Source organism: Canis lupus, chromosome 6, assembly GCF_048164855.1.
Source record: "Canis lupus baileyi chromosome 6, mCanLup2.hap1, whole genome shotgun sequence".
NCBI classification, from domain to species: Eukaryota; Metazoa; Chordata; class Mammalia; order Carnivora; family Canidae; genus Canis; species Canis lupus.
Window position 1 is genome coordinate 28,212,654 of NC_132843.1, and position 24,866 is coordinate 28,237,519.

At 34.1% G+C, this 24,866-nt stretch overlaps 1 protein-coding gene across 18 annotated transcripts in view; it reads left to right on the forward strand.

Moving 5' to 3' along the window:
• KIAA1328 (KIAA1328 ortholog) overlaps nt 1–24,866 on the forward strand; it is a 366,532-nt gene that overhangs the window by 139,501 nt on the left and 202,165 nt on the right. For all 18 annotated transcript variants that reach the window (XM_072829337.1, XM_072829338.1, XM_072829331.1 and 15 more), the window contains one exon: nt 620–747. In XM_072829337.1, the coding sequence (XP_072685438.1) occupies nt 620–747 (128 nt within the window). The remainder of the gene's footprint in view (nt 1–619; nt 748–24,866) is intronic.

A 24,866-nucleotide genomic window follows, 5' to 3' on the forward strand; every position in this document is an offset into this window, starting at 1 on the left:
TCAAGTTCATTGTTTTTAATTAGATTAAGTAGTTTTTATTGTTGTAGAATTGTACAAGGTCTTTATATATTATGAATACCAGTTCTTTATCATCTATATGATTTGCAAATATTTTCTTTCATTCTGAAGGTTGTTTTTGCAATTTTTAATAGTGTTCTTTGAAGCAAAAGGGTTTTTTAAATTTTGAAGTCCAATTTATTCATTTATTCTTTGCCTTCTGTGCTTTCAGGTGACTATTGCCTAATTCAAGGTTATGAAGATTTACTTTTGAGTTTTCTACAGTTTTAGCTCTTGTATTTAGGTCAATGATCCATTTTCAGTTAGTTTTCATATGTGAGAGAGGAGTCTAACTTCATTCTTTTGCATGTTTATTTTTATTTATTTACATGTAAAGGCTTGAGAGGAATTTCTCCTCAAATGAGATAACTATTGCTACTCTCTTTATGAATTATTGTTTTCATGATTTTTTTGGTAGAGATATGTACTGTATTCATCTACTTGCACTCACCAAATGTGGTTGCATTTTTTTCTCTCTTGTTCATTGGAATCTAAAAAGCAACGCTGATAGATGCAGTTTGAATCAGTTTATTCGTTTTTTTCCCTTAATTTGCAATCTTACCTCTTCAGCTACAGTATAGAGAATGCCAAGAACTTCTAAGTCTCTATCAGAAATATCTATCAGAACAGCAAGAGAAACTCACCATATCTCTCTCAGAACTTGGTGCTGCTAGAATGCAAGAACAACAGGTAAGCGTCTTTATTCTTACCTTTTCTTGACTTTAATGGATCAGCAAGATGTCAGAAGAATCATTTGCTTTACCTTGAGTCACAGAATATAACATTGTCTTAAAGTGTGTAAATACAGCATGTGATTGAGTTAGTGTCATTTACTTCCTTTTTTTCATCTCCCTGTTCCTGGGGCCCAGAGGTCAGGGATGATTGCTTGAAGCAGGGTATGGGTCAGTGGGAGACTTCCTAGCTGTATGAAAGCACAGCAGGAATGGTAAAGAAAACTCACTGCTCTGTTGCTTACAGAAAATCAGGTGGCCTGTTTGTTACTCACTGTCCTTATGGAAAACACTAATGAGCCTATCCTAACTCATGGTTAAATTTTTACAATAATAAAAGTGACTTGGTCACTTATAAAATCTTTAATTGGAGAAAATTGAAATATTCTGGATGATTTTATGTTTGTGTGTATATATTAATCACATAAGTATACATGAGAATCTTTGTATATAATAAAACACTTACATACATATCATTAAATGGCACATATTGTATAATTAAATGACAGTTCAGAACCCTGCCAGTTGTGATATGAAATAAGCTCTAAAACTTGCCCTCTAACAAGTGATACTTGGTATCTTTTGCATATCCAAATGAGTTTAAATCTTCAAATAGTTGAGAACAGAAAGTCTTATATACTAAAACATTGTAGAAAAACTGTGCAGTGGGGGCCAAGCCATTCACATGAAGTATTAAAGCATACCTAATGTGCTAAGGTATTATCTTCCCCTTTTGAATAATATCAGATCCTGTGAATGGTTCTTTGCAACCCTTCTAAAGAACATAATTGCTGTTCAGCCTAGAGACAACTATCTCAGATATGATAAGAGCCTGGGCTAAGAAAACTTCACTTTTGAACTTAAAGTTTAGGTACACCTTTAGATGGAAAGATTAAAGTAATAGATAATAATTTTCCTGGAATGTTGTATAGCTCAGATTTAGAACATATCCTTGTTTTGAATAAATGGCCCCACCTGGCTGGCTCAGTAAATAGAGCATACAGCTCTTGATCTCAGAGTCCTGATTTTGAGCCCCATGTTGGGCGTAGAGATTACTAAGAAAAATAAATAAAGTTAAAAAAAAAAAAAAAGAAAGAAAGAAGTGGCCAAAGAATGAATGGGTTATTTGTATTCTAATTAGAAATACTTTCTTTTGTTCTGATTTCTGAAAAACCTAAGCTATAAAATGAGGCAGAGAAAGGTGACAGCTAATCTTGATGGTTTAGCTGGATTTTCCCCCAGCACTTTGAAAGCAGGGCAGGCGGTTTTGTTTTGTTTTGTTTTCCTATTTATTCAGAGAGAGAGAGGCAGAGGGAGAAGCAGGCTCCATGCAGGGAGCCTGAGGTGGGACTCGATTCCGGGTCTCCAGGATCACGCCCCGGGCTTCAGGCAGCGCTAAACCGCTGCGCCACTGGGGCTGCCCTAGGGCAGGCAGTTTTGAAGGTGGTTCTTGCCTCTTGCTCTCGAGTGGGCAATTTTCAAGAGAAAATTGTACATAAAGATCATATTTCTGACCTTTGCTTTTGTAGTTCCACTCCTTCCCTCTGTATGACATAAGTGTGTTGGGGGGCACAAAAATGAAGGGCAACCCATTTGGCAGGGTTATTGGAAGGGAAGCAGAGGGGTTTTCATTTGCCGGTGTAGAGTCTTAGGACCTTAAGGATATAGACTGAGAGTCAAGAAATAATCACTAGAAGCCTCTAAAGATATCTAGGGGGCTCTGAAGACTTCCTAAATAAAGAGGCCTCACTCTTTTTATCAACTTCTGAAATTGGGGGAAAATAAAACTTTCTCAGGTATTAATGTTTTATGTTTAAGCTAGTGATTCTTGGTGATTTCACTAGAGATCCATCATAATGAGCACTGACTCTCTAACCTAAACTTTGAGGAACAAAACTAAAAAGATCACTAATAGTAAAATGAAGATTTTGGCCAAGTACATGGAGAGAACACCGTTGAAAACAAAACAAAACAAGAAAGATACTTTTAAATTTCCATTTTAACTTAGTCATGAGAAAATTTCAAAACCATGTTTTCAGGAAATGCCTGGTAGTCAAGTCATTATGTCTTACATGCAATGAAAATGAAATTGAAGCCACTTATAGGCTCTGCCATTTGCATTTAGAGAAGGAAAATAAGTTTCTTTTTGAATGCCAAGTGGAGATTGTCATCTTGTTCCCTGTGTCATCTGCTTTGTTCTTCATGACAAGCTTTTCTTACCTAAACAAAAGTATAAACACCTTCTCATTCCTTTTCATGGGAATTGGGTAAATTTGGTCAATGAGTTTGTTTTCTGTCAGGAAGGGCATCACAACGTGAGGACTCTGATCCTGAATGAGGATATCAGGTAAACATTAAATATTATTTGTTCTCAAAATAAGGTGTGTTTTTTTTAATTTAACCAATTTCTAGATTTTGTGATGGAGATGGTAGCAGTTCATTTTTCATGAGGCATTTATTTTACTTTAAGAGATGTTTTCTGTTTCTTCTTTGCATTGGTGGCATCTGCTTCAAATTGTATAAGTTTTGTTTATAGTTTTATTAAATCCACAGTTCTCCAGAAGAATGCTCTACCTTATGATTTTCTTCTTTGACTTCTATCATTTCCTTAAAAATAAATTATTCTATTTACAAGGTGAATTTTTTCCTCATTTCTCCTTCATTCTCTTTCTTGCTATGCCTCAAAGGTGAATTTTCTAATTTATTCAGCATGGATTCATTGTGGTGTCTAGAAATGTTTTTCACTTGTTCTACTTAGATTAAAATATTTCATTGATATGTATCTGTTACTTCATTCCCCTCTTAAGAAATAGTTCTTACCCACAGTATAACCTTGATCTTGGATGTGGAAGGATCTCATAACCACAGTTTTAGCCAATGTACATTTTAGAGTATACCTTTTTTTTTTTTTTACCACGGTTGAGTGTTATTTCCTCTTTTGTGAATCTGAACTTAATGTCACCTCAAGCTATCATGCTTATAATTTCTATTTTAGTCTTATTTGATAGGCTTTACCATTTTAGAAATATTACAGCATTTCTGAAGTATTCTTTATTTTAAAAAAAGACCTAGGTAGCATTTTGAGTACCTTCTCCCACTGTCATTCAAAAATGTTGGTATAGAAGCCTACCTTACTATTTTTCTTACCTCTTCATTTTTTTTTTTTTTGTCAAGAAAATAAAAAGAGATTTGGTATCTTTTTGAGATTTCCCCTTTTCTATAAATTGGACAAAATCATCATTGCTTTTCAGCCATAAACAATAGATATTAATGAATCTCTGCTGTTCTGACCTGGTAAAAGACCTTTTATAGAAACTTTTCCATTTTGTTCATGATTATGTGTTCCATGTTCCTTAATTTGGGTCTGGGTCATGGACTGAACAGAATTTGAAATATACTAAAGACAAATCATTGCTGAGTACATGTTAAATGTTTCCTGGTGGTTTCTACTACCATGGTCTCTGTTGTTTTGTCAAAAGAGTTTTTGTTGTCCTTCAGTCCAAAGTGCCTTAGGACTACTTCCTGTTCTAGGATTATTTCCTTGTATTGTTTTGATTAAATTTTTGTTGTTGTTGTTTAACTGCTGTATGTAGTCATGTGGTAATTGAGTTCCTTACCATTTTAATTCTATCTAATTTTAATGTGTATTTAATGTGTAATATTTATTTTAATTCCATCTAGTACTAAGCTATCTTTGAGTTTGCTGTAAGAAACCTAGATTTGGGGATCCCTGGGTGGCTCAGCGGTTTAGCGCCTGCCTTTGGCCCAGGCCATGATCCTGGAGTCCTGGGATTGAGTCCCACATCAGGCTCCCTGCTTGGAGACTGTTTCTCTCTCTGCCTGTGTCTCTGCCTCTCTCTCTGTCTCTGTTTCTCATGATTAAATAAATAAAATCTTTAAAAAAAAAAAAAAAAAGAAGCATAGATTTTATTGGCAGTCCAGAAGTCTCACCATACTTCTCTGACAAACCAAACCAAAGAAAAAGTTATGTTCTTTGGATATATCTAATAGAATGTCTGGCTCAAATGTACTAAATTCCTCACAGAATAAGAGATCTGTAGATATAAAAAGAATATGATTAACAGCTGACTTCTCATCAGAAACAATGGCATAAAGAGGCAGTAGGATGCATAGTCAATGAGATAAAGAAAAAAACAAAAACCTGGCAATCAAGGAAAGCTATCCTTCAAAAATAAAGGTGACATAAAGACATTCCTAAATAAATAAAGACTGAGAGTTGGTTGCTAGCTTACCTGCTTTACAATAAATACTAATAGAAGTTTGTTCACATGAAATGACATAAGACAGTAATTCAAATTCACTGAGAAATAGAGCACTGGTAAAAGTAATTTTGCATCCTTTTTTATATAACTTAAAAGACACCTGGATAAAACAATAATTATGCAATTGTATCATTGAGATACAAAGATATAAAGATGGTGTGTGTGTATTTGCACAAATGGAGGAGAATAGAAGAGCTATTTTGGAGAAAGTTTTCTGTTACTGAGATAAAACTGTCTTTGTTCATAAACAATGTGATCTCTATGTAGAAAATCTTAGGTAATAAAAAAAAAACCTGATAGAACTAATAAATGAGTTCAACAAGGTTACAGGATACAAGATCAATAGGCAAAAATCCATTTTATTTCTGTTTGTTACCAATGAACAACTTAAAATGATATATTTAATAAAAGCAGAGTAAGACTTGTACACTGAAAATAACAAAACATTGCTGAGAGAAATTAAAGATCTAAATAAATGGAAAGTATTCCATGTTTATGGATTGTAAGACTCAATGTTGTTAAAGTGGAAGTTCTTTTCAAGTTAATCAAGATATGTTGCAATTTCTATCAGATTTCCCGTGGTTTTGATAATCTGTTTTTTGCAGAAATTGATAAAGTATATTTATATGGAATCTCAATAAAAACAGCCAAAAATAATTTTAAGAAAGAAGAGCAAATTTGAAGATTATTCTTTCTGATTTCAGAATTTACTCTAAAGCTACAGTATAATAAAATTCTAACGTGGCTCACATGACTTTTTCCCCTTAGCAAAATCATACAAACACAAGGAATGTATTCTGTCAATGACCTGAATGAGTTTGGAAGTAGGTTCTTCCTCAGATATTCTGGATTAGAGCCCAATCCAGCTGACATCTTTCAGTCTTGTGAGAAACCAAGCAGAGAACCTAACCAAGCCGGCCTGGACCTCTGACCTACAGAACTATGAACTAATGAATTTGTGTTATTTTAAACCACTGCATTTATGGAAATTAGTTATGCAGAAATAGAAAACAAGACATAACGGTATTCAAAACAGTATAGTACTGCTATAATGATGGACATGTAGATGACTGGAACAGAACTATGAATTGAGAGATCAACTCTAGCAATTATGGTAAATTGATTTTCAACAAAGATGCTAATGCAATTTATTGGGGAAAATAATCTTTTCAACAGGCATTGATAGGACAATTGGACACTTACAGAAAAGATAAATTTAGGACCTTCATATCATCCACAAATTTTTTTTTATCATCCACAAAATTTAACTTCAACATTATTCCAAAATTAAGGACACCTTTTTTGAAATCTAGCTTTAGATACTGATTTTTCTCACAACCGGTTTATGTTTTCTTTAGGTGCAGTGTTCTCTATGCATATTACTGTAACCATCTGAACTTGAACACTGATCACAATATATCTTTTAGTCTTATGTAATTAGTAGTAACCAGAACTATTACCTTTAAATAAGGATAAAAGTTTTATTTTAATGTACATAAAATCCTTAATAAGAAAGAAAAAATATAGTGGGTGTTATGACATTCCAGTAAATACAGAAATAAAGAGATCACAGCATAATGCCTGGAGCTTTGCTTTTCAGAACCATATTAAGACTATTTCAAAATGTCTGGGTCTTTTGCTGGCAAATTCAGTGTACTTGTAGGTCTGTTTCCCAAATTCACTCTAACAACTATAACCTTAAATCATGAAATAATACTAATCAATAAAATACATACTTTAGTAGTCAAGGAAAAAGAATAAGAAATGCTACCCTTGACAGATGGGTGAACCTAATATATCTGTTATTATATCAGGCATGTTGCAAAGATTCTCTCTTCAAGGGGAACTAATATTAAAGTGTGGTCCAAAAAAATTAAAAAAAAAATAAAGTCTGGTCCAGTGGTATGAATCATAATGATAATGAAGGTCGTCAAGTCCTAGCAAACTTTGTTGACTACATATGGGATACCGTGCATGAATTTTGAATCCTAAGATGACTGTGCCTATTGAATTTCTGTGCCATCGTGAATTCTGAGGATTGGGCTAAGGCAAACAATTAGAAGGATAGTTATGTGTCTGCCACCACCACCAGTCACATACTTTCTTAATCCAAAAGCGAAATACATGATATTTTCGCTTGTGTGCAATTCTGATATTCTTTACCCCAAAAATAAAGTTAAAATGTGACAGAATTTAAAATACTATTATAAGAAAATAGTTAATATAAAGAATGTACCTGAGGGATCCCTGGGTGGTGCAGCGGTTTGGCGCCTGCCTTTGGCCCAGGGCGTGATCCTGGAGACCCGGGATCGAATCCCACATCAGGCTCCCGGTGCATGGAGCCTGCTTCTCCCTCTGCCTGTGTCTCTGCCTCTCTCTCTCTCTGTGACTATCATAAATAAATAAAAATTAAAAAAAAAAAGAATGTACCTGAGATAAGAGGGAGAGACAGAGACCAGAGAAAGTAATGCTTTATCAAAATTCAGAATATGCTGAAATTTCCTAAGTAAGGAAAACTCCAGTAAAGAACATGAGAAGCCTAAATGTTTGCTCACATTTACTAACTCTGACTCACTGCATGTTACTGGTCTTTTAAAGAGTAAGTTAGGGATGCCTAGGTGGCTCAGCAGTTGAACATCTGCCTTTGGCTCAGGGTGTGATCCCACGGTCAGGGACCGAGTACCACATCGGGCTCCCTGCATGGAGCCTGTTTCTCTCCTTCCCTACATCTCTGCCTCTCTCTCTGTGTCACATAGGAATAAATAAATAAAATCTTTTAAAAAATAAAGAGTAAGTTATATTACTGTAGGAAACTACAGTTGTAAAAGCATAGGGTAGAAGCAAACATATAAAGACGGTAAAAAGATCAATGACTGCCTGGGGTCAGTGGGAGGGGAGAAATAAATAGGTAGAGCATTTCTCAAAGCCCAGGGAACTGTATAACACAAGGACACAAAGAGGAACCCTAATGTAAACTATGGATTTTATGGACTTCAGGTAATAATAATATATCAATATTGGTTAGTCAGTGGTAACAAATATATTACATTAATGGAATATGTTAAATATCAGGGAAACTATGAGTCAAAGAGAAGAAGTATATCTTAAGTCTTTAAAAATTTCTAAATCTTTTTTTAAATTTAAAACTGCTCTAAAAAAGTCTATAATGTAAAAAAGTACAATGAAAATAAAGTTCAGGGTATAAGTTACTCTCAAGTTGTTACCAAATATGTTTTATATTCTTGGTGAATTATGTTCTTCTGGCCGTTGGCTGGAATGTCACAAGTTACTTAACTGGAGAACAAGCATAGGCATCTAGTTAACTGTATGTTAAACTAAATTTAATTTTTCATATTTAATACTTATCATTTAATTCATGCAGTAACACTGTGAGATATCCCTTCTTTGAAGATGGTGTATTAGTACTCTCTCTTTGGAACAAATATCCAAAAAATTTAGTGGCTTAAAACACATTTATTTTCCCACAATTTCTGTGTATCAGAAATTTAGTCAAGTCTTAGCTAGTTCCTGTGCTTGAAGGTCTCTTGCAAGCTGCCGTGAAGGTGTTGACAGAAGCTATATTCTCATGTGAAGATTTGACCAAGGAAGAGTAGAAGCTGCTTCCATGCTCATCACATGGTGGTTGGCAGAAATAAGTTTCTCGTGGATTTTTGGATTGTGGGCTTCCTAGCTGGCTAATGGCTGGAGGCCACTCTCAGTTCCTTGCTATGTAGGTCTCTCCAGAGTGGCTACTTGTTTCATCAAAATGTACAAGCCAGAAAGGTAACAGAGTCTACTAGCAAGACAGAAGTTACCATTTTATGTAACCTAATTGAAAGAGTGATCTTTTATCACATTTGCTATAGCAGGGGCAAGTCATAGGTTCTGGTACACACCAAGGGAGATGATCATATACAAGGGCAGGAGATATGGGTCATTGGGGTCATCTAAGAAGCTCCTTGCCATAGGCAGAGAAGTTAAGCAAGTTGTACACCACAGAGGTATTTGAATATATGGAAATTTATGAAATTCTTGGGGCATATTTCTCTAGGTAAGATTCTACTTTGTCTTGTGAAAATTTATATCTTTATTTTCAGTTGTCTAAATTCTTGATTTTTCTGGTATTTAAATACATGAATTTTGTGCTAGAAATATCATGGTGGCTGTCCAGTCTGCAGAATGGATTATTCTTACTAGTTCTTAAATATTTTACTTTTCAGTATATTTTACCCATTATCTTATTATGACCTTTTTATTATTTATTCAGACAGCTATACAAATTATCATAGACCATTTCCTATCAGTTTCAGAGAAGAGATCAGTCTCTATACACTTCAATGAAAGTCATGCATACTTAATTCACATCTTCAGATGAGGCTAAATTGAGTAATAATAAATAATTATTTGGCGACATACTGTAAGTCTCATAATCACTGAAAACCAAATCAACATGAAAGATATATATTTACTCTTGTCTTAATGTTAATTTTTTCATTTCAAATTTTTTTGTGTACTGAGTGCACAGTCTTTCACGTACTTGGATATTCTGCAAGTATTTTTCAAACCAGAAAGTCTATTTTTCAGTGCAAGCTAGACACTAATACTTGGCTATTGACTTGAAGAAATATGCTTTCTACTGGTAGGTTACAGATTCAAAATTAAATCTGAAAAGTATTTAAACTGATAATATAGTATTAATAGCATTGAATTTTGTGTGTTCTTTACATTAGATAAGATTGGGATACGTGGTCGAAATATGTTGAATCACTTAGATTCATGGGCACTCTCTTTGGAGTCAATATTTGCCATTGTATATAACTATTTTGACACTTTTTCTCAACCCTACATCTCAGAAGGTTTATTTATTTCAAGTGGCTTTAGGACTGTGTCACCTAGGGCATCATGTAATAGGAAAGAGAATCTAATATTAAACAGATTGTCTCAATTTTACATCATTCCATTTAAATTTGAAATATCTAAAATAGTCGAGCTCTTGTAAATAGGAAGTAGAATGGTGGATGTGCTGGAGGAGAAGGGGAAAGGGAAGTTAGTTTTCAATAGATCTATAGAGTTTTCATTTTGCAATATGAAAAAGTTCTAGAGTTCTGTTATACAGCAATGTATATGACTAAAACTAGTGTATTGTATCTTTAGAAATGGTTAAGATGGTTACATTTTGTTTGTAGTTTTGACCACAATTAAAAATAAATAGATTGGGCAGCCTGGGTGGCTCAGCGGTTTGGTTCTGCCTTCAGCTCAGGTCGTGATGCTGGGGTCCCGGGATCGAGTCCCATGTCAGGCTCCCTGCATGGAGCCTGCTTCTCCCTCTGCCTGTGTCTCTGCCTCTCTCTCTCTCTCTCTCTGTCTCTCATGAATAAATAAATAAAATCTTTAAAATAAATAAATAAATAGATTGTCTTAGCCCAGGAATGAATGAATTTTTACTCATGGAACAGAAAGTCTTGATCTGGAACCAGTTCTATTGACTGCAGTATATAAGCAGCCACAGTAGTCATACTTGATTTTACAGAGTTAGCATCAACAGGCTCAGATAAGATGTCTAAGTGCAGAAGAGAGAAGTGGGTCACTTTTTATTATTGCTTTGATGTAAGTCCATCTGCACTCTTTCAAAATGAGGCTTTTGACCATAGGTACTAGCTGGAAGAAATCCCAAACACCTTTTTCCCCATTTTGGTTGGGAATACTGAACATTCATATATCAAGTATTACTGACAAAGGTATTTGACAGCACCCTCCAGTTAAACAGATAATATCTCAGAAAATATAATATTTGTCCTATTTATGGAGTCAAACCTTCTCATCATAACTTTTCTTCAAGTACCTGTTAACTAAGTTAAACTTCATACACTCTTGCTGCCAGAGTTTTATAGTCTTTCTTATTCAGTGAACATTAAGTTATTTCTTCCCTTGTTAACTTTTTATTTAAATCCTTGCTAGCCTGTTTGCTGCTTCTTTCAAATTAATGTGATTTTTGAGCCTTTGTATATTATTTGATTGGTTAATCCTGGCATTATAGTAATAACACTCATTATATGATTGAAATTTTAAAGTTCATGTCAATGTGTAAAGATTAATTTTCTCATACAGTAGAAAGATAAGTGGAACAGATATGCAAAGATGGAATTATTTATTTGGCAAATGTCTATTGAGCACCTACTATGTGTTCACAGTTTTGAGTGTTCTAGATACAGATCCATTCCTCATGGACCATATAATTTCAAAAGACAATTTAATAGGGAAAAAGAAATTAATTTTCAGATAATAACAAGGCTATGTGATAGAGAGTGGCTGGATGCGGCATACGTGGATGAGCCCTTTGAGGATATTGCAAAATAAAAAGAAAAGTAGAGGGACAAGATGGCTGCTGAAGGAAGAAGAAAACTCAGTAAGAGGAAATGGCCTAAGTAGATCATGAGATCTGTTTGGTGTCTCCAAATAAGTAACTGCAGGAGATTAGGGAATATGGATCAGCTGCCCATCACAGAAGCTGCAGGAATAAAGAAGGGTTTGTGCAGAAGTCAGAAGTGCCTGAGAAGAGCTAAGATTCATTAGCCTCCTTGACGAAGCCATATGTAGTGGCTTTAAGTTATTTTGATCATTGCTGTGCCTGTTACCTTTCTTTTTATTAGTATCATTTCCTCTAGACCACTGGCAAGCCTCTTCTGTCACTGCTCATTATTTACTGTTGTTTCTTTCTGTCTTTTTCCTGGTTTGTTCTTTGGCTTCTTAATTTCCTCAAGTCTCCAGGTGCTTTTCAAGTTCCAATCTGTCTCTCTGGCTTTTCTTTACACCCTACCATCAATACTTCTACTTATTTAGAGAAGCTTATGTTGTTTACGATCGCTTGTAGATGGAAGGCTTCTTAAATAAAGGTCTTCATCTGTGACTATACGCCAAAATTACTTTATTATCTGTCTCATTACTTCCACTGACAGTACTCAGTGCCACACAGTCTGCGGTCCTTGCCATTTTTTTATTTTCTTGATTTCTCTTTGGTTGAGAGTCTTTGGCCTTATTCACTTTTGTAATCATAGAATTTAAGGATTACTTTGGTGTAATTCAGAGTTATAGAGGTAACCTCACAATCTCTATCATAGTTTTAATAGCCCTCATTAGTCGAACTGAGTTGGCACAAAACCTATTTTCATTCCTAGTTTAAGGATTTTCCAGTACTTCCACTTCCAGACAAAGTGGAATAACTGTGACTGGGAAATATGCACTAAAACAAATAGAAAACTGGACAAAATATATTATACAAAAGTTTTCAAAATACTGGACATCAGGCACTGAAGAGTGTGATCCCTGAAAGAGAAGAAACTGTCTAGATGAGTTGGTGAAGATGCTACTGAGAGGGGATTCCAACTGGCGATGCAGAGGGGGAACCCAAGCAGAGACTGGTTGTTTCCAGACTGGTGAGAGAATGGAGCTGGGAGCTTGAGGAGGCCAAGATAGTGTGAGGTTACAGGGCAGAAAACCAGCAAAGGGAGAGTTGTAATGAGAGATTTCTCCAGAGATCAGCAGAGAGCCTCTCTCAAGTTTTAAACTACAATGATGAATGCAAAACTATGAAAAAACCTAATGAGTCTGGAGAAAGAATCATCAAAAGAGAAAAAATTCTTGGAACTTACATAAAGCTGTAAATACATACTGTTTCTACTAGCCAGACTGGCATCAGGTATAGTACTCACAAGAGTTTTGCTCAGTAGAGGAACAGAAGCAACCCTAGCATAAAGGATGCTCTGGCTCTCCCTAAAAATGCTGAAAAGCAATGCTTGGTAGGATATATTTCCAATTAAATTAACTGCATTCAAAATAAAACACAAGTATGTTAATAGACAAGAATAAATACAAAAATATCCACAACAAAAAAGGTAAAATTCAGTGCTTGACATCCAGTCAAAAATCACTAGCCCTGAAAAAAAAAATTTACTAACCCCATAAAGGTGGAAAATATGACCCCAAATGAGACAAAATCCATCAAAACCAATTAAAAAATGACATAGATTATAGAATAGACAAAGACACGTTATTTTAACTTATTGCATTATGTATTTTCAAGAAGTTAGAGGAAAGATGAACCTGTTAACTAGAAACAATATATATTTTTAAAGTTTCAAATCAGACATCTAAAGACTAAACTGCAATGAGAAAAAAAAAACACTAGAAGGAATTAACACCAATTTTAACAAGGCAGAGGAGAAGATTAGTAAAATGAAGAAACAGCAATGGGAACTAGTGAAAACTAAACAGACAAAAAATGACTGAAAGAAAAGGGACAGAACCTAAGTTAGCCTACTGTAGAATAACTTTAGGCAGCCAAATATATGTGGAATTGGAGTTCCTAGAACTGACTTGGGGGAGCATTGCAGAAGGAGAATAGAAAAATATTTGAAGAAATAATGGCCTACGGTTTTTTCAGTATTATGAAAACTATAAACCCGTTAAACCTAAGAGGATCAGTAAATTAAAAACACAGAAAAATGACAAAAACTCTGAGAAATAACATTAAAATTGAATTACTTAAAACCAAACCAGTGATAAAGAAAAATTCTTAAAAGCAGCCAGAGGTAAAACCATGGCACATAAAGAGAAATAAAGATGAAAATGCAAGCAAACCTGTTTTTTTTTTTTTTTTTTAGTCCAATAATAAAAGTAAGAAGACAGTGGAATGGTGTCTTTAAATTACTGAAAGAAAAAAATTTCGTTAGAATTCTATACTGAACAAAAAATATCTTTCAAAAGTGAAGGTGAAATAAAGACTTTTTTGGACTCTAAAAGCTCAAAAAAAATTCATCCACTAACCTGCATTATAAGAAATGTTAAAAGAAGTCTTTCATACCAAAAGAAATGATACTAGATAGAAATATGGATTTACTCAAAATAATACTAGAAATTCTAATTATGGGTAAATATAATATTCTTTTTACTATTAAAGTCTGTATAAGAGTAAGATAATTTTTTAAGAAAGATAATGGGTTTATAATATGTAGAAGCAAAATATAACAGTAGTACAAAGACTAGGTGAGGATACACATACTGTTGTAAGGTTTCTTATATGATATCTATAATGGCATATCTCCTGAAAGTAGATTATTTTTTTTTAATTTTTATTTATTTATGATAGTCACACAGAGAGAGAGAGAGAGAGAGAGAGAAGGGCAGAGAGACATAGGCAGAGGGAGAAGCAGGCTCCATGCACCGGGAGCCTGATGTGGGATTCGATCCCGGGTCTCCAAGATCGCGCCCCAGGCCAAAGGCAGGCGGTAAACCGCTGCGCCACCCAGGGATCCCTGAAAGTAGATTATGATAAGATATATGCTATCAACTCTAACTCAGTTCCAAAAACAATATGACAAAAGATTATCGCTATTAGATTGATTGGAATCATTAAAAAAATAATCCAAAAGAAGGCAGAAAAAGAGAGAAAAGGGAACAAAAAAGGGAAGGACAACTTGAAAACAAATAGCAGATTTTAAAGTAAAAGGTTGGAGAAAAAAGGTGTACCATATTAACATTAATAAAAAGGTTGGACTCTCTAAGTTAATATCAGATGATACATATTTCAAAGCAAAGAATATTTCAGAAAAAGGTCATTTTGTAATGATAAAGTGTTCAATTCATCACGACAATGTAATAATACTAAATATTCATGCACTTAACAGTTTCAAAATAATGTGAAGCAAAAAATGATAAAACTGCAAAGAGAAATGGATACATTGACAATTTTAGTCAAATATTTTAATATCCTTTCAATAATTGATAGAACAATTAAGCAGAAAATTATTAAAGGATGTAAAAAATGAATTACATTAGCTAATTTGATGGGACTTTTAAAGAAAACACCCAATAGTCTAGTGCAATCTTTTCTAGTGAACACAGAGCATTTGATAAGACAGTTTATATTCTGCACTTGGAAAGAAGTCAAATAAGTTTAAAACAATTCTAGTTACTCAAAGTACTTCTCTCACTAAAATGGGATTAAATTAGAAATCCACAACAGAAAGTTGTCTCTGAAATCACCAAATATTTGTGAACTAAATAATAAATGTCTAAACAACCCATGAGTCATAGAAAAAAATCAAAGGGGAATTATAATGTATATTGAATCAAATGAAGTTGAAAGCACAAATATCAAAATTTGTGTGGTTCATATAAAGCAGTACCTAGAAGCATTTAAGGCTGTCTATATCAGAAAAGAAAGATTTCAAATAAATGATTGCAGCTTCTGCCTTAAGAAGTACAAGTAGAGAAATTAAATCCAAAATGAGCACAAAATAAGAAAAAATTGGAGCAGAAATCAATGAAATAGACAACTAAAAAAACAATCATTGAAACAAAAATGTGCTTCTTTGAGAAGATCTGTAAAGTTGATAAACCTCTAGGAATACTGGTCAAAAAAAAAGAAATCATCAATTATCAGTATCAAGAAAGAGATATATAACATTACTACTGTTCTGCAGATGTTAAAAGGAAAACAAGGATGCTTAATGAACATCTTTATGTTGATAAATTTGACAACTTATATAAAGGACAAATTCCCTAGAAAACACAACCTACCAAAGCTTACTTAGAAAGAAATAGATAACCTGAATAGCCCTATAATAGAAATTGAGTTTGTAGCTAAAAGGCTTCCCACAAATAAAACATTAGAATCAGGTGGCTTCACTGGTAAATGCTACTAAATGTTATTATTTATTTAAGAAATAAATAGTACTAAAAAGAAAACTACAGGCCAATATCCATGATGAACATAGATGCAAAAATCCTCAACAAAATATTAGCAAACTGAATCCAACAGTACATTAAAATGATCGTTTATTACAATCAAGTAGGATTTATTCGAGAGATGCAAAGGTAGTTCAGATTTGCAAATCAATCAGTGTGATACAACACATTAAAAAAAAGGGAAGGGTAAAAACCATATAATCATCCCAACAGATGCAGAAAAAGCATTTGGCAAAATACAACATCCATACATCGTAAAAACTCAACAAAGTGGATATATAGTAAACATACTTCAACATAATAAAGGCTATATATTAAAAAAAAAAAAACAGGTAACATCATAGTCAATGGCAAAAAAACCTGAAAGCTTTCCTCTAAGATAGAAACAATACAAGGATGTCCACCCTTATCACTTTTACTCAGCATAGTACTGAAAGTCCTAACTGCAACAATCAGACAAGAAAAAGAAAAGGCATCCAAATTGATAAGAAAGAAGTAAAATTTTATTTCCAGATCACATGATACTACATAGAAAATCCTAGACTCCACCAAAAAAACTATTAGAACTGATAAATGACTTCAGTAAAATTGCAGGATTCAAAGTTAATATATAGAACTCTGTTGTGTTTCTATGCATTAAATACAAAGTATGAGAAAGAAAAATTAAGAAAATCTCATTAACAATTGCACCAAAAAGAATAAAATACTTAGGGATACATGTTACCCAGGAGATGAAACCCCCCTACTCTGAAAACTATAAGACTTTGATGAAAGAAATTGAAGATAGCACAAACAAATGGAGAGAAAGACCATGCTCATGGAGTGGAAGAATTAATATTGTTAAAATGTCTATACTACCAAAAGCAATCTACAGATTCAATGTCCCATGAAAATTTCAACAGTATTTTTCACAGTACTAAAATTTGTATGAAACCACAAAAGACCTTGAATAGCTAAAGTAATCTTGAAAAAGAAGAGCAAAGCTGGAGATACTATAATGTCAGATTTCAAGATAGGCTACAAAGCTACCATAATCAAAAACAACATGATAGTGGCACAAAAATGACACATAGATCAATGGAACAGGATAGGGAAATAAACCCTTATGATCAGCTAATGTATGACAAAGAAGGCAAGAATATACAATGGAAAAGTCTTTTAAATAAATGATGGAAAAAACTGGACAGCTACAGGAAAAAGAATGAATCTTGACTTTCTTACACCATACACAAAAATAAACTCAAGGTGAATCAAAGACCTATGTGAGACTAAAACCACAAAACTACTAAAAGAAAACATAGGCAATAATTTCTTGGATATTGGTCTCAGCAATGTATGTATGGATATGTCTTCTCAGGCAAGTGAAACAAAAGCAAAAATAAACTATTGGGACAACACCAAAATAAAAAGCTTTTGCATAGCAAAGGTAACTATCAGTCAAAAAAGGCAGCCTACTGAGTGGGAGAAGAAAAGTACAATCATCTCCATAGATGCAAAAAATAAAAATTGAGAAAACCCACTTCCATTCATGATAAAACTCCCAAAACTAAGAATAGAAGAGAATGCCTTTAACCCAATAAGGGCATCTCACAAAACCTTACAGATTGGATTGTACTTTTAATGGTCAAAGATCAGGAATAAGGCAAAGTAATTTTCTTCCACCTCTATTTAACATTGTATGGGAGGTTCTAGCCAATGCAAAAAGAAAAGACCTACAGATTGGAAAAGCACTAAAACTACCTTTATGTGAAGAAAACATGATCAAAATTTAAGTCTACATAAAGTGTAAGTGTACACACAGACTTTTTATTAATTACCAAAAAAAAGTTCTATGAATTTAGGAAGATTGCAAGGTACAAGATCAATTTACAAAAATTAATTGTATAACACTTGTGTGAGCTACTTAGAGTAATTAAAATCAGAGAAAGTAAAATTGTTGCCAGTAGCTGCAGGGTGGGGAATGAGGGCTATTTTTTAATGGGTATAAAGTTTCAGTTCTACAAAATGAGAAGAATTCTGAAAATGGATGGTGGTGATAGTTGCACGTTAGTATTTAATACCACTGACCTGCATACTTAAAAATGGTTAAGATGGTAGATTTTATGTGTATTTTACCACAGTAAAAATTTTTATGTTCAGCTGTATATCTTTATACTAGTGAAAAAGTGTCATATTGAAACTCTAAAACATTTTAAATTGTTAAATTTTTTTAAATGCCATTTTGTAATAGCATCAAAATATATGAAGTACTCAGAGATAAATGTGACCTATACTCTGACAACTACTTTGCAAAAGAATTTAAAGAACACCTAAATACATGGAAGATACCCCACGTTCATGGATAAGAAAAATAAATTAATATATCGATTCTCCCCCAACTCTATGGATTCAACACAATACCAGCTGAAAGTCCAGAAGGATTTTTTTTTATCAAGTAATTCTGAAATTTATGTTGAAATGTGAAGGATCTTATTTCTAAAGTATAGTGATGAAGACATTGTAGTAATGTAAAGATAAACAAATAGATTGATGGAACAGAATACAGCATCCAGAATTATTAGACTTAGTATATAATATGTTGAACCTAAACTTAAATATAAAACATAAAGCTATGAAACTTCTAGAAGAAAACATTAAAAAGAAAAACCTTTTCACCTTAAGAAAAAATTTCTTGGATTCAATACCACAAGCATGATTCATAAAAGGAAAATTGATAAATTGCACTTCATCAAAATTAAGAACCACTTTTTAAAGACACTGATGTGAAAATAAAAATTCAAATCACAAACTGGGAAAATATTCATGAATTGCATATCTGATAAAATTGTACCTAAAATATATGAAAAATCCTCAAATTCCTTGTTAAGTGGAGAAAGAGTCTAGCCCCTTCTAGACTTTTGTTGTTGGTTTCAGACTCTGGGATGGAAAGAACAGGGAAGATAATGCAAATGTATTTTTTCTGTATATTCTGTTTACACCCTCAGTATTATTTGAAATTTTATCCCTTATGTAAAATGAGGTAATAAGTTCTCTCTGATTTCTATATGTCTCGCCACTTACATTTCAGAATCTACCTTAGGGATCTCTTAACATTAACTTAAAGCTATTAGTACTAATCTAGTCTCTACTCACAGAAATCTATTTACTGACTTTTCTTGAACTGCTGGTGAATTTCTTTCAAAGTATTCATAAGATGCCCTGACTTGTCCAAGCCCCTTGAAGGAGCCAGTTGTAGTAAAAATTCAAACCCAGACTTTGTGATCTCAAGGTCAGTACTCTTGCTGTTTTCCTCGGCTGCTTGATTGAAAATGAGTTTAGGGTTCTAATTTTTGCTCTTTCTATAATTCATTTAGGTGCACTTGCATAAATCATTTAACTATTTTGATCTTTCATTTTCTTTGATAGAAGATGAGAAAGTGGAGGAAAAAAGAGAAATCTCTAAGGTCTTTTCCAGTCTAACTGCTATTATTTTTTTATTCCTCATTTCTCCTTCACTTTGGTGACCTCTTGTGCAACCTTCCCCTCCAGTTTTTTTTTTTTTTCTTTTTACTGCCAGTGAACTCCCCTTATGTGTCAGGGCCTCTTCTATGAAAGTTGTCTCTATAGAGTGACATATGTACCTCACAAACTCTCAGAAGACTTCCTCGTAAGATTTCCTTGCTGACTGCAGCTGTTTTCCTGTCTTCCAACCAGTGGGACTGTCACTCTGATTCTACTTCTTCTGTCTTTAAAGCATAGCATACTCTGAAACTGAAATTAATTTCCATGAGTGTCATCTTGAATATACCTACCTGGAAAGTTTACTTCTAAATTTTCACATGCAGAAACAAGTCTTTTACTTTATGAGATCTCTCCATAGTTATTTAATGACAAGTCTGCTCTGAAGTAACTGTTGAAAAAGGGTCACATTTCTTGAGGCCTGATTGAATTGGGTAGTGGCAGGAAAAATAAGTAGTAACTGTGGTGTTGCTGCACTCCTATGACATCTTTGTATTGAACTGTAGTTCTGAGTTTATTCGTACTCAACTAATGCTGCCACTTTTGCCATTCTTTTACACGTATTTTAGGCCCATTTTGCTGTGCATCATAATTTCTCAGGAATTTTCTTGCACAGAAGCTTAACTCATTAACCATATGTTGTCCCTTAAATAGAAGCCAGTTTTCAAAACATAAAATAGGACATTTCCATTTGTGGCTAACAGCTATAGCTGCAAAGCCTGTGCCTGCTTTTATTCCAGGTCCTTTCTTTTCATGATTCTGATGTCATGTGAGAACCCTTCCACACCATCCAGCCTTCTACATTCTCCCCACCTTCTCTGCCTGTCCCTTTCTGGTCATCAGGGACTAGGCCTTACCTTTCCAGCCAGTTTGGGATAATGTTAATAACTCAGTCATCACTTCATTTTTAAGTAATATCACATAATACAGGAACTATATGACATATTAAGAACTTAAATAAGAACAGAAACGAATTACACACTATTGGGGAAAATAGACATTCATGGATCTAAATCAGTGATACAAAAATACATACATACATGGATGGAGGAAGAAGGAGGGTTTTTATGTGCAGTATAATGCCAAAGGTCAACTGATAAATATGGGACTGCTAAAGTTGAAAATTTATTATTTTTTATTTTGAAGCCATCATGAAAAAACTTGAATTAAGAGTCATCAATGGCTGCTCAGTCTAGGGGAAAATGAGAAAGAAGATCAGGATATTTGCTTGGTCTTTAAGAGTCTCCCCTTAACACTGCTTATTAATTGTAAGGGAGAAAAAAACAGTAATTATACAGTGTGGAAAAACTGTCCAGGTGATAAAAATTAACATCTCCCAAAAAAGACTGGTGAACTCTAAAAATCTCCAGATGTTAAACCATAAGAATACATCATCTATTCAGTATTTCACTGAGCCTGAATTTAAATCTCAAGGAAACATCAAACACAAAATGATGGCCTTCTACTAAATGAGGGAGGGGGCTATATACTTCAAAAATGGAAATATCATAAAAGACAGAAACTGTGGACATATTCCATATTAAAAGAGAATTAAGAGATATGACAAATGCAGTATCTGACCCTAGACTATATCCCATAATATTGGCAGGAATATACTATAGAGGACATTATTAGGTCAGCTGATAAAATCAGAATGTTGATGGTAGATTAGGTAAAATTTGTGGAATTGATAGCTTTACTGTGATTATATAAGGGAATATTTCTATTTATAAAAAATGGCCACTGAAGTATTTAAGGGATAAAGGGTCATGATGTATATAAGTTACTCTCAAGTGCTTCAAAAATATAACGTGTGCAAATGTCTATGCAAATGGTGAAGAAAATGGGGTGTAATGTAATATATGTCTGCATAAAGGATATATGAGTTTTGATGTACTTATTTTTTTTAAAACTCTTACTGTTTGATATTCTTTTTTTCTTTTACTCATTTTTTTCACTTATATTCTTCTCTTTCTATAATTGACATATAACATTAAGTTATTGTGTATCACCTCACATAGTTACAAATGTGTTTTTCTTTGGGATGAAAACTTTTAGGATCTCTTCTCTTAGCAACCTTCAAACATGTGATAACAGTATTGGTAAACTATAGTCATCATTTTGTATTTTTTATCTTCAGAACTTAATTTTCTTATAACCGGTAGTTGTACCTTTTGACCATCTTTACCCAGTTGATACTGTTCCTAAATAACTTTTTTAAAAAAAATTTTAAAAAGTTAAAGCTTTTCCCCCCTTCAATTAGAATTAATGGCCAAACCTATGTCTTTTAGAGAAATAATAATTTTAAAGCCCTACTACATGGTTACTTTTAAAACTCTATTATTTATTTTTTGTACCTATAATTTTGTGTGTGTGTCTTGGATATATACTTACTATTAGTCATGATAGCCTCTGGATTAGGTACATGATGGAATATAAGCAAAACAAAGAACATAGAGAAATTAATTGTGAATCCAAGTACCTGTTAGAACATCTAGAACAGTGCTGTTCAGTAAAACTGTCTGTGATTATGGAACTGGTCTTTGTGTGCACTGTCCAATATGGTAACACTTGAGCACTTGAAATGGGGCTAATGAGAGTGAATTTTTAATTTAGTTGTAATTAATTTTAATAGCCATATATGGCTTTTGACTACCTCGAGTAGTGACTAATGCCTAGATAGGAGGAGTCTATAAGTTCCCATAATCATTAAGTTTACTACCTAAAGAGACAAACTAGTCACAGCTGGACTTGTTAGCCTGAGTGAGGTCTATTCTTTTCATAAAGAATCTGTGGTATGTTGCATATGTTTTTACCTTTCTACTGGTAGCTGATTTTATTGCTGAATAATAGTGAATCAAACTCAATGAAAATTCAAACATCACAAATATAATCATTGCTAGACTGATTTTTACAGGTTACAACATTAGCTACCAAAAACCTGAATTAGATGCAGGACTTCCCTTTTAATGACTTACTCTGATTAAAGAGACAGTATGGGGATCCCTGGGTGGCGCAGTGGTTTGGCGCCTGCCTTTGGCCCAGGGCGCGATCCTGGAGACCCGGGATCGAATCCCACATCGGGCTCCCGGTGCATGGAGTCTCTGCCTCCATGGAGTCTTCTCCCTCTGCCTGTGTCTCTGCCTCTCTCTCTCTCTCTCTCTCTCTGTGTGTGTGTGACTATCATAAATAAAAAAAAATTAAAAAAAATAAAAAAAATAAAACTTACTTATTTATAAAAAAAGATAAATAAATAAAGAGACAGTATGGATCTAATAAGGACAGAAGGAGGAGGAAAGAAGGGAAGGAAGGATGTATAGTTGGATAGATAGAAAACAATGCAAGATAATCTTTTTTAAATGCCATGGGAAGAGAACAGTAAGTTTCTTTTGTTAAACATCGGAATAGACTTGATGTTACCTAAGGTGCCTTCCAGCTTTAAATCTTGCGATGCTGAATGTTAAGAATACTGAACTGAAGGAAATCTATGAGAATGGAGCAGTCAGGTAAATTTAGGAATTGGAGTTCAATGTTTGACTTGTGTTCTTATATGATCTTAATCTCCCAGGCCATAGGAGTGATTTCTGCCTTGCTAAGTCAATTTATTTCATTTCAAATAGAATATTGATTAAAGGAAAGCCCTGATAAACAGTCCCTAGAATACTGTATCTTCCTGGTTACTTGTTAGTATTTTTTAAGAGTGAGAGTCATGCTTTTTAATCAGTCAGATATAAATATACTACTTGGGAGGCAACATGTTAAGAAAATAGGCTAGAGGAAGTATAAACATAAAAGGTAACTTTATGTCTCTCTGAACACAGCACTGCTAGCACTGAGGCCTCAGTCCAGTGTTCCTCCATCTTTCACTGTGTATCAATAAAGCCTTTCATTGACAATAGGAGGTAATACTATTCTCATTGGTTAGCTAACCATGTTGATAACTTCAGTTCTTCCAGATTGAGTCAAGGCACTAACTCTTTCAGTTTAATGCTCTGTTGATTCATAAATCTATTGCTTTCTTTGGCTTATGCCTTTGTGCAGTGTTCAGAGTTCTCAAAAGATGTTTAGGCTTAAGCATTTTGCTTTACTTTGGGCATGAAATAAGTGCTTGATAAAAGCCTGCATGCTTGACAGGTTGAGTGCATGCTGTTTTTTTCTATACCCTCACTCTGCTATATAAATGAATCTTAATCTTGCTTGCTTGGTACTCTTTTTTCAAAGTATTTGCCTGAGTACTGAGAGCACCTTCTCATAGAGGAGAACTGAAACTGAGTGCCACTTGCACTTTACATCTTTTTAAGCAAGGGACCATACTAATCTAATAAATCCAGAAATTGGGGTTATCAGGGTTCCCATGACCACCCCACTAGGGAATGTTGGTGATTCACTAGGAGGACCCATGAGACTCAACATAAGGTTATATTCATAGCTGTTTCTTTTTTTTTATTTTTAATAGTAAAAGAATATAAAGCAAAATCAACAAAGGAAATAGGTGCATGGGGTGAAATTTGGAGGAAATCAGTTACAATCTTATAATAATATTGTCCAAATGGAGTCACACAAAATACACTTAATTTCTCTAACATCTAGCATATATGAAGTGCTCTCTACCATGGAAGCTCATTAGAGACTCAGTGCTGAGGTTTTATTGAGGGCTGGTCATATAGGTACTCTTTGCCTAGCATGTGCTGATTTCCAGACTTGTAGAAGGAAAACAGATGTTCAGCATAAACTATATTGTTTCTACAAACCATTTGGGCATGGTAAAATACCATTATCAGTTAGGGGATGATGAAAATCCTTCCAAAATCCAAGCTCTCATGCTGGCTGCCAAGAGTCAGCCTTGCAAACAGGGTTTTCTAAGGATAGCAGTTTCAGGCCTGCTGTGTTAACTCTTTTCTGCATCTGGATATGCCTCAATCAACATTCAGACTTGGAACTTTTAACCTATTTTTAACTTTCCTTTTGTCCAGTCTCTTTACTCTCTTTTTGTTGAACATTAGTGTTCCTTAGAGATTAATAAAAAGTAATTATACTACACACCTACTGTTTTACCTCGTGGGGCTATTTCAACTTCTTTTTGTTTTTTGAGATTTTATTTATTTATCTGAGAGAGAGCACGAGAGAATGATCACAAGCAGAACTGGAGGAGAGAGGCAAAGGAGGAGGGAAAAGCAGACTCCCCACTGAACAGGGCCCCCTGATGCAGGGCTCAATCCCAGAACCCTGGGATCATGATGTGAGCCAAAGGCAGACCCTTAATCAACTGAGCCACTCTGGCATCCCTATTTCAACTTCTTGCAGGCTACAGCAGCAGCCAGTCTTTCCTCTTAATCCTTGCCACTGCTGTTTTCTTTTATCAAGTAGTCAGCAATGAGTATTCTCCTTATTACAGGTCAGACTCTAACCTTGCCACTGTTTTTTATTTTGGGATTTACTTTCCTCAGTTCTCCAAAAGTATGTTATCATAGTTGTCTCTGAGCCTTAAACCACAGATTTCTTTCTCCCTCAGCTCCAGGCGAGTATTGCCTTGAAAGAAGATAGCGTGAAT